The 11323-nt window shown below is 42.8% G+C and overlaps 1 protein-coding gene across 2 annotated transcripts in view; it reads right to left on the bottom strand.

The window, feature by feature from the left end:
* Nucleotides 1-9768, bottom strand: part of zfpm1 (zinc finger protein, FOG family member 1) — an 89125-nt gene extending 79357 nt beyond the window's left edge. For both annotated transcript variants that reach the window (XM_076267771.1, XM_076267763.1), the window contains exon 1: nucleotides 9374-9768. In XM_076267771.1, the coding sequence (XP_076123886.1) occupies nucleotides 9374-9413 (40 nt within the window). In that variant the 5' untranslated portion in view covers nucleotides 9414-9768. The remainder of the gene's footprint in view (nucleotides 1-9373) is intronic.
* Nucleotides 9769-11323: the final 1555 nt, after the last annotated feature.

Here is an 11323-nt window from a genome sequence, read left to right on the forward strand (position 1 = left end):
GAAGCTATTTTTCTCACACTAACTGGATGAAATCTAAGGAAAAGCCGACATGGTACGAAAGTGGCCAAAGAGTCATGTATCCAGGATCTGCCATGTATGCTAAATGCATGAAGTTGTTAGCATGCTTTGCTAACTCCTGGCAGATTCATCCCTTTTAGCCCTTTCCTTCAATGTCATTGGTGGAAACACCTGATGGGCAGGGAGGGATGTCTCTTTAGAAGTCTCTAAACTAACTGATGCACTCAGACAGCTGAAATTGAAGCTGCTGATTGCAAATCCCAAGTCAGTCTGTCAGACATTTTTAGCAGAGCACCTATTTTTATGATCGCCTCCAGAAGGTATTACCAGTCGGCTCTAACACTCCAAATGCATCTCATTGGGGCGCACTCACTCACAGCACACACCTGTCAGTGCAACTTACTATTTCTAAGCGCTCGAATACAAATCGATCAAGCACACAAAAACACAATTACACACTCTCCAGTCTATTTGCGCCTATCCAAACTTGAGAATCCCCCCACCTGTACCCCCACCCCCCCCCATACACACACACCTCCACACACACACACAGCATGACCCCCACCCCAATTCCAACATTCCCTTTTTCCTCCACCCACGCCAGTGTCCTGACTGACAGACTCTCTTATCAGCATCCAAATACAAACTCACAAGGTTTACACAAGCACAGAGCAAACCCTGGGCTCAGATCACTCACTCATTCACACACACACACACAGACAAATACACACAGTTCTAGCCACCATGACTCATACTGTACATATCAATGCCAGAGAGAGGGTGGGGCATACAGCTCTTTCTATTCTTTAATGTCTAAAAGGCTGGGCAGTGTGTGGTATATCCTATACTGTGCGTGTCTGTGTGTGTGTGTCTGTGTGTATCTGTGCGTGTCTGTGTGTGTTAGAGAGAGAGAGAGAGAGAGAGAGAGAGAGAGAGAAAGAAAGAGAAAGTATGGAGACTCTTGGGGAAACCACTAAAGTAACTCTGAGGACTTTTAGGACAAGAGGATTCTCCTGTGTAGGGCTTTCAGTAATTCATGCTGTGTGACCCAATTCTCGGCCTGTTTGTGTGTGTGTGTGTGTGTGTGTGTGTGTGTTTGTGTCTGACAGTGACAGTGAACACAGTGAAAAAACAGCTATGACAGTCAAAGAAAGAGATATGACAAAAACTCGGTCTAGCAGTTCAGAGTCCATATCCAGGAGGCTGTGTGTGTGTGTGTGTGTCTGTGTACTTGTGCCTGTGTGTGTGTGTGTGCCACATCTGATATACGTGTCATTTTACCAGGTCATAGGAACTGACGCCATCTGAAGTTTGTGATGCCTGCTCTATAAATAAAAGCACTTCCGCATGGGTCTGTTATCTCAGTAACAGGTTGAAGGTGTGTGAGGAGTGGGTTCTCTTTCCCTCTCTCTCCCCCCCTCCCTCTCTACCTCCAGCTCTCTCTCTCTCTCGCTCACACTCTCTCACTCTTCCCGCTGGCTATAAATCCAGGTCAGCACATACATTGTCCAAGCCTGTTTTTCTTTTTTCCCCTCCTCAACAGAACAGTGCTCAGCAGTAGGAGTGGATGTGGCTCCTTATCGCACACACTGGGGGGGGCTAGCTTGTCATAACACCCTAGTACACTGACCCTAAGCCTGTGGCCTGGGTGACCGGGCAGCTACCGCCTGCTGGAGAGAGAGAGAGAGAGAGAGAGAGAGAGAGAGAGAGAGAGAGAGAGAGAGAGAGAGAGAGAGAGAGAGAGAGAGAGAGAGAGAGAGAGAGAAGAGACACTTCGCCCTCTCTCTGAGCTATCGCTAGGAAACGCCGGCCTGATGCTAATGTTAGCGAGTGACCACAGAGGTCAAAGCTGCTATCAAACAAAGAAGAATATTTCATTACACTAGCAGTCAGAGGGTTTTAAATTCCTAATAAAAAAGAACACAAATATAGTGTAGTTTTGTTGTATGCAGACAATATAAAAACAGTAGGTCCTAGTAGTACAGATAAATGATTGCACTAGAAGTGATTTAACAACAGCAGTTATGTTGAGCAACTAAAAGGCTGTAGTGTCATAAGATAAGGTTGGAAGTTCATAAGAAAGTACTTGTGGTAAAACATGTTTGCATTTTTTTGCGTAATATACTGTGCAACACATTAACTGGTCTATACAAAGAATCGCAAAATACTTTTCAGCATCTGAGTTTTATTATCAGATAAACACCATATTAATCATGTCAATTAAAGAACATAGTAAATACAAATACCATAGTAAGTATTCCTATTACATGTTATTAAAGATGTTTCAGTTGTAATGTAGATGTCATGAAAAGGCCTCATGGCTTCTGTACAGTAGCACTCAAAAACAAGTATTGAGGCCTGTCCAGTCCCAATGGCTTACATAAGGCTACAGGACCTGTTACTTCACAGCTCATAAACTGAAACAGAGGATACCATCTTTACTCAACAGAACAAGCACGAGCTGGCGTAAGTGTTAGATCTAGATATATCTTAAAGATGTTTCACACAATCCGTACCTTCACAGGTTTTAATTATTATAAACTGGTTATTACCATAAAGCAGCACTAACATTTCATGCAGGGTGTTAACAAGGAGCCTTGTTGATGACAGCAGAGCTTGTCCTATGATTGTTGTCTGTAAAAATTGCTCGAAAAATAGCATGTGAGCATTTATTCATATTACTCAGGACTTCATTAAGTGGATCAGTCGATGGTTTGTAAATAGAATTTGTAAAAGATCTTTCCATGTCATGGTTAACAATTAACACCTTTATTTTAAAGAAAAAAAGTTTTCTCGGAAACACTGTACATGATAAGGATTAGAGAGTTGTTGATTCGTTTGGGGCTACTACAAACCCATATCAGCAGCTTTAGTAGTTCAGACAGAAACTGCTGTTACTGCAAAACACACACACACACACACACACACACACACTAGAGACAAAATAAAATCTTCACACTCCATTGTTCACGCAAATCACTCAGAAGTGAAATAAACCATCAAGTATAAACCGAAACACTGTTATTGGTCCCAAAATGCCGTTGCCCGTTATGCAGAGGCGTTTGGCATACCGAGGTGTGAACACTCAGGCGAGCGCAACCTCATAATTCATCCCCCACAACGGGGCCGAGAACACCAAACAGGAAAGCGCAATAACTCACCCGAATAACTCATCAGCCCTGCCTTTCCTTTCCGCTGGGAGCCGGGCCATGCTCACCTCCCACAACCCCACACCCCCGAGCCCAAGATCGGCCAATCAAACACAATGCCTCAATGCTGTTATCCAATCAGCACTTTTGTAAGTCAACAGAGGAATGAGCCAATCAGCTTCAGCATCAGCTACTTTCATCTATGCCAAGGCCATCATTTTCACTCAGAACTCAGGACTCGCTTTTAATTAGCTTACCAACAATTTCCTTCATCAAATCAGTACAATAAAACACATATTGATGTGGCAATTACAGAAACCCAATAAGGTGACAAGTGCTTGGCTTGGTCATTTTCAAACTGATAGGTGGAAAGATGGGCAGCCAATGACTCTGGATCATCAGCAAGCTTAATCACTTTATGCAATGAACGCCCGCACATGATAGCTACACACTAATGCTGGCTGCATCTTGAAGATGTCTAAAGGTGGGGGTATAACAGCCAATGGTTCAAGAGTAGCTCATACAATACAAGACCAGTAATAACAGTGTTTGCTAGTCTATGGCTGTAACGATGCAAACTCACAATTCAGCTTGTATCACAATTTTTGACCCACGGTTCGATACATACCTGCGTAAGCTGCAAAGCTCTGCGGGAAACACTAGAATGGGTGTGTCACGATTCTGCCTTCTCACACCGCAACACATGTTCGTGGATATGAGTGCTGCAATTTCGGTTTCGGTGCACATATCGTTACAGCCCTATCTACAACAGAGGTAAAATGACACAAATGGAAAAAGTGTTCATCTAAGTGAACTCATTTAGCAAGGACTTGCCACAGTTATACAGCAGGTTTGTTTCTATACTTCTATAGTATATAGTATAATGGATATATCAAACCTATGTTCCCTTAAGTGTCCCTATGTCAAACACGTATAAAAAATTAAACATGTAAAATGTAACTTAACAAGGACTCAAATTCAAGGACTTTCCCGGTCCTTTTCCTGCAAATTCAAAGACCCAACACAGCGTGTTTTGAGACACGGATCAAGGTAAATTTGATCAACGTGACCACTGGTACAGAATTCCATGGTGATAAAACTGGCCAAATTAGGCTTACTAAGAATCCACATCCGTAGTTCAGTAGACACGCACCATCGTGACCCACCCCACCCAGCAGGGCCACAGTGTTTTAAAGTGGGGGTGCAAGAACCGATTTTTTTTGTTGTTGTTCTGATGGCCAAATGTCATTTTCATGCCGTTTCAGACAGAAAGAGACCATACTGTTTGAATATCAAAAAACACAATCCAACTATGATTAGCTCATCATACACCAATCAGTAGTCCATTCCCCTGTGTAGATTTAACACTGCATTTGGCTCTGGATACTGCACAAAATATACATTATTATTTCCAGGATGGTTGATCACTTGAATTAATTTCCAGGTGACAAACTAGTCTGTAAAATTCCAGGTTTTCCTGTCACTGTCATGTTTGACTCATACATGAGTTAACATGCTAGCTGGGTCAGGAACATACTGCAGAATAAGGAGCACATGCATTGCGTGATTTGTGTTAATCCAGCCAACCAGACATACAGTCTTCTCAGAATGGACCTCAGTGGTGTCTGTGTGAAGACCACACACTGTACACACGATTAATAGTTTAAATGAGTGCTCAAGAGGGTGTGTGCGTGTGTGTGTGTGTGCGCGTGTGTTTGTGTGTGTGTGTGCTTGCGAGGTCAACATGTACTAATGAGCACTGTCACATCAGTCTCCCCATCAGCTATCTGTGAAAAGATCACCAGCGTTAGCATTGTGCTGACTAGCGTCTTCTCTCATTTCCTTAAGCCTACGTGTGTTCTGGATTTTTATTTATTCATTTATTTAATTTTACCCCTCCCGCCTTGCCCCACTTTCAACCCAAAAAAACACAGCTCTTAACAGATTATCATCAGGGGAACATTTTTTAAAAAATAATCATAATAATTCCCACCATCTCAATGGTATCTCCCACAAAAATCTACAGTGAGTAATATGTGGTATTAGGTTTAATTAAATTAATCGACTACGATGGTTGTTAGGAGGAGGCAAACACACACACACACACACACACACACACACACACACGGAGTGGGCGGCGAAGAGCTGAAAAGGGAGCGAAAAAAGAAAAGAAAAAGCACAAAAGCATGGTGTCTGTGGGTGGGTTAGTTGTGGGGCTGGTTACGGTGGGGTGGGGATGATGGTGGAGGGTTTAGAGAAACGCATTCACACCTATCATCTAATTATACAACAACATTAATCACATTAGGGGTGGAACTGATTGCCAGGGCCTGGGCCCAGACTGCAGCTCCTACGTGGGGGCTTTGTTATTGTAGTGGAGTCACCGCTCCTGCCTGCTGCGTGCTGATAGCAACTCTTATCGCACTTGGCGATCTTTATCTGTGCTGGAGATCGGGGCCCTGGGGCTTATCAAAAGTTCACATCGAGCTAAAAGCAGAACAAAGACGGAAAAACACACAGGCAAAAGCCACCAAGGCACTACAGAGCAAGAGAGAGAGAGTGAGGGAGAGAGAGAGAGAGAGAGAGAGAGAGGGAGAAGAGGGAGAAGAGAGGGGGGGACAACCCAAAGACAAAGTCACACTGTGAGTTTAAAAAAAAAAGCTTTTCACAACTTCCAGTGTAAAGTGAAGAAGCTCATTCTGTAGTAAAGAAGTAGACACTTCCTGACCTGGCTTTTTGGGGAGGTTTTGTTCAGGCCTCACACTTATTAATGTCAGAGACGCAGAGAAAGACACAGAGATGAGGAGGAAACAGGAACTTGATTATCATCAAACTCAAGGTTACAAAAAAAAGAGAAGAAAGAAAAACTTCAAAGTACGAAGAAAAAAAAACACAGTCACGTCACATCTTAATGGTTCGGGTCAGTGTAAAGAACCTCTTCAAATCACCTGACCCTGCAGAGTTTCTCTCTCCCCCTCTCTGTGAACTCTGACCCTTGACCCTGCTGGTGTCAACTGACACGCAGGCCAGCTGAATAATTCAGGGTGACCCCAAGGACGTCTGGATGATGTCAGCATGGCGGATCCACTGCAGCGTGCACGCTATCTCCCAGCATCAGCCCAGGGCTCCTATCTGCCTCCATCTGAATGCCTGCTTATCTGGCCCCACCATCACAGTGTGGGAGCTGCTTTTAGACTCAGAATACATCCATCTGCCATTTCTGTATGCCTGCCTCTGCCCCCTACTCCCCTTATCTGCTTTACCATCCTATTCTGCTCTTATCGGCCCATCCTCCTCTCTCTCTCTCTCTCTCTCTCTCTCTCTCTCACATACTTTTTCGTCTCTCTCTCTCTCTCTCTTCCTCTCTCTTGTTTCTCTCACTCACTCACTTATCGGCAGCTACACTCAGCCAGTTGCAAACAAACAAACAACAACAACAAACAAACAACAACACAAACACGACAAAGATGAGAATTCAGCAGCCAAATGTAATTAAAGTGCGGAATCCGTTCCAATCGCCTGCATCTGTCTCACGCTCGGCCCTTATCAGAGGAAGAGATCGCTGTGGCTTCACTATCACCTTCCTCCATCTCAACAGACAAAATTATATATAAACATAAATATATAAGCCCTGGGTTCCAGCCCCACCGGGCCACCCGCTAATCTCTTCATCGGGGACGGATGGATTATCTGTTCCTACCATCTTCACCACTGGGAGAGTGACGCACAAAAGACGCACACAAATATTTCCTCTAACACACGCTGGATCCTATGAAACCAGACACTGTTGTGGGGGAGACTTGTAATCCCCCCTTGCATATGCAAACGCTCAATAACGGTCTGTAATCGCCAGTGTGTGACCATGGCCTGAAAGTCAACATGCCTGACTTGGCCTTGGAGATCATGGGAGAAAGAGGAAAGAAGCAATGTGGGTTGCCCCCCTCCCCTCTCTCTTTCTCTCTCTCTCTCTCCTTATCTATCTTTATCTCTTCCTCTCCGTCTCTCTCCCTCTCTCTATCTCTCTCTCACTCTGTCTTGTGTACCATGTGACTGCAGACCCATCCGGGCGAGAGGCCTGATAACAAAGAGGGCCATGACACCCATCAGAAGCCTGCTGCTCTGCTCTTATCTCTCCCAGTGTCTAGAGTTGTCCGCAGAGCTCATTAGTTTCATCAGTGCAGAGAGTGTGTTTTCAAAACCATGCATCTGTGGGACATGTATATGTACCCTAAAATGTTGTGTGCGGTTTCACTACAATATACTGTATTTTGTGCCTGGGGTATTCAGGCAACAGACCAGGGCAACAGACCAGGGCAGGGCTACCCAACAAAAAGAATGCACATTAACAGTTAGTTTTTTAACATTCAAACTAAATCAAATAGGAAGTTGTATGGTGATTACACCCACAAACCAAACACAACAACATTACCAAACCAATACATTGGGTACATAATAATCAAGACGATTCACAGTGCGAAATGATTTGTCCTATGTTTTAAAAGATGTCCATCACTGAACGTGCCACCTATTCGGGCTTTCGCAGTAAACGCACAATCAAACACAGCAGATGCAGCGGCATATCTTTCACAATAGTCGCCTAGACATGAGTTAGGCTATAACAATTAAAGTGGGCTGTGGAGAGGATATGACTAACGGTTTCATTAGGAACACTACTTCAAGTCATTGTGCGTGCCGTGCCGTGACTGCCCACTGGTGCGCCTGTTCCACTGCAGTTGCCTTTAAACAAACCTCGAAACCGCCTTTAACGCTCTGCGGTACATGTATATGCTAATGTTACCTTATCGGGCGATTTTCTTCCCCTTTCAAGAGTCGCTTTCTGCCTTTGACTCGCATTAATATTTATTTTTGAACAGCCCTTTCAAATTCAACCTCCAAGATATTGCTACTGTGCTTATCGCGCCGAATCATCTCCTCTGGATGAAGAACTGAAACAGCGTCTGGCACCAGAGCAAAACGACTTTTCAGCACTGCTGAGTCGTTTGAGAGAGAGAGAGAGAGAGAGAGAGAGAGAGAGAGAGGGAGAGAGAGAGGGTGAGCGAGAGAGACCCATTATTTTTACTCTGACAAAATATCAACTGTGAGATCTAAGCAGAGAACTGTGATAAACCTCACATTTTATAAACAGGAAGAACTTGTCAAGCACAGAGACGACCAGCTTAGGACAAGGCAGGAAAAAACTAGACCGGCGCCTGAGCATTACAGAGTTAAAAGGATTGATGAAAAAAGATCCAATTGTAAGCGGTTATCAGCGAGCGAGATCAGCTGGGCGCGCTATCTGACGCTCCATCTCTGGAAACAGAACTGAAAAGCCGGGGAGAAATGCAACGCCAGCCACAGTACAGCCACAGACAGAAAACAAATAAAAAAGATCCAATTTTAATCCTTATCGCCCCTGAGATCGGATCGCTGTTTATCTGCTCTCACATCATCTTTTTCAGAGAACAGTGACGTTTCCACAACAGAATTAAACAGGAAACCACGGTCACAGTTCGGTTGGCTATGGGCAACGTGTCTGAGAAAAGTAAGCAGATTTTAGGCTGTCCTTGCAATGTTTTTGACTTAAAAAAAGATTAATTCCAGGATGGTGTGCAATCTCCAGTGGGCAATTATGGCTACTAGAGAGCAGTCTCAAAAGTTTTCAAAGGTAGGCTACTTTACATGACAAATGCAAACATGTTTTGAAACAATCATCAATCACAAATAGAGAAAAACGTTAGCCCACCAGATACGAATGTCAGTCCCTTGTATAATGGAATTTCATTTATTTATACCACTACTATTTTCTTCACCTATATATACTAGTGTTTATGAACACACATTCGGGCAAGTGTTGCACGGACATTCTGACATGTGTTAGACATTAACTTACTTAGTAGAATTAGTAAAATTACACTAATAGGTAGTCACAAGCTACCTGTACTGAGTACAACCCAACCCTCGTCCGTGGGTTGGAGAGTTTGTAGTGTTGCTACGTTCCCACACTTGATCCCCAGGTAGTAGGCTTTATTTCTAAGAAAGTATTATTATCAGCAGCTGATAACCCATCTGAACATTATGCGCTTATGGAATCAGCTCGTCAGAGCACTCAGAAACCCACAGTTCTACTAATGATCATTGTCTTTAATGAGCAGCTGAACTGTGAATAATTAACTATCTTTAAAGATGAGAGTTAATTTAAGGCTTACGTTTGATCTGCCGGGGCTTGCTCTGTTTTCTTCGAGACATGACTGTCGCTTGTTTCCTGGTATACGGCAGGGAAGAGATCAGTCCACGGAGAACTAGCAGCAGAAAAACACGGATCGATCTCCGTCCGGGGCTACCCGCATGACATGCACTTTGATATCAGCCGTCGGAGCTACCTGTGGCCGCGTGAGCTTCTTGTGACGGTACTTTTTCAGTTGCTTCCCAGATGAGCGCTCCTACTTCCCCGCGCCTCCAGAGCGTCGGTACTGCCACAACGAAACGACTTGCTATACAATGTCTCTGTAATTACTATTACAGTTTCGTGGCTTGCAAAGCTGGCAATGTTGTTTCTTACTTGCGTTAATTCCTGGTCCACACCCCCATCCGTACTACTAAGTCGCAGTTCTCAATGGAACCGTCAAATACATTAAACACAAGGGCCGATGATGAGCCATAGAGAAACGCCTCCCGCAACGCCTCTTCCGTGTGACGTAAGACGCACGTTCAAGCTACGCCCGCGCACGCTTTTTTAGCAAAACATAATTTTTGTAATAAATTACCTAATTTAATCGATACACCATTGCCTGTTTAGTCTCAAACTTAATCAGTTTTTTCGAACCGATCATGCTCGTTCGTCAAATGATCATGATCCTTCACTTTTATTTTGTTAAGGATTTAAGATTAATTTTAAGGAATGCATCTTATCCTCTTCATTTTAAAATCTACCAATCAATTAGGCTATATCATTTTGTCATTATCCTTCAGAATTACACATGTCATCAATATATTTAATCATCCCATTACTTAATAATACTAGTAATAATAAAAAATCTCTAAATGTAGATCTATGTTAACTCTGTCACTCTCTCAACAGTATAGGTTGTGAAAAACATAGCCTAATATATTCCTCTTTCTTTGAAGTCGATGTATTTGTAATTTCCTGGCAGAAATAGGCCCAATGATAATTGTTTATCTTTGCTAAACGCGATTCTATCAACTCATTGCTACCATCTAGTGGAACAAAGTCTTCACACAAATATCGGAGACCTCATGCCTGTTGGGAAATAACACCGGCCTGTACAACTAACAGTTGAATCTAAGTTCTCTTCAAGAAAAACATAGGCTACTCATGGATGTGAGAAAAAAGTTATTGCATATAGTAGGCTGCTCTACCTCACATTGCTATGGTAAAATTAGATTGGTTTTCCATCCAAGATTGTAATTGTTAAGAGGTCAATGCACATGTGAACATACATACTTAAAATAGTTTCCTAAAATGTAACCCTAAAAAATTATAGATTCAGATATGTAGGTTCATGCTTGTCAAGCCATGTCACCTCTGCTTCAGGTGTTTACCTGAAGCTACAAACTACAAATGGTGCATTGACAAATTAATGAAGATGAAGGGCTCCAATCTGTATGGCACGCAATGCGCAATGCAATGCGTTTGTTATACCGACCTGCACAAACGAATGCAAATTGAATGAACTGGGCAAAACATTTAGCTACTTTAATACCACGCAATAACATGCTACATGCTCATTGACAGACAGTGCATATCTTATGCCAATATTGAGTTGAATGCCTTATTGAATATATTTGATTGGATTAGCCCAATACATGAGAAATACATTTTGCTTTGCCATTTTGCTTGTTTCTTTCTTACTTTAAAGAAGATATATATATATATATATATATGTTCTATATATAGCAAAATTAAGGATGAACAGAGTGCCTGGACGGATCTTTCCAATCAAGGCAGCTTCTAAATGGCAGTCAGTGTATGTAATAATTTTAGACGATCGAGATTTTTTTGACCACAAGTAGGCCTAGGTTACGTTTATACAGTTGTATACGTAAGCCTAAATAGCTTCAAACAATAGTTTACAGTGTGCCTATGACATATAGCCTACACTATTACATATATTGTCACATTATAGCCTACCACAGAT

The sequence above is a fragment of the Alosa pseudoharengus genome, unplaced genomic scaffold (assembly GCF_046254945.1).
Source record: "Alosa pseudoharengus isolate Yale_2024_CS ecotype anadromous, Long Island Sound unplaced genomic scaffold, YU_APseudo_1.1 YU_APseudo_1.1_scf_10, whole genome shotgun sequence".
In the NCBI taxonomy this organism is placed as follows: Eukaryota; Metazoa; Chordata; class Actinopteri; order Clupeiformes; family Clupeidae; genus Alosa; species Alosa pseudoharengus.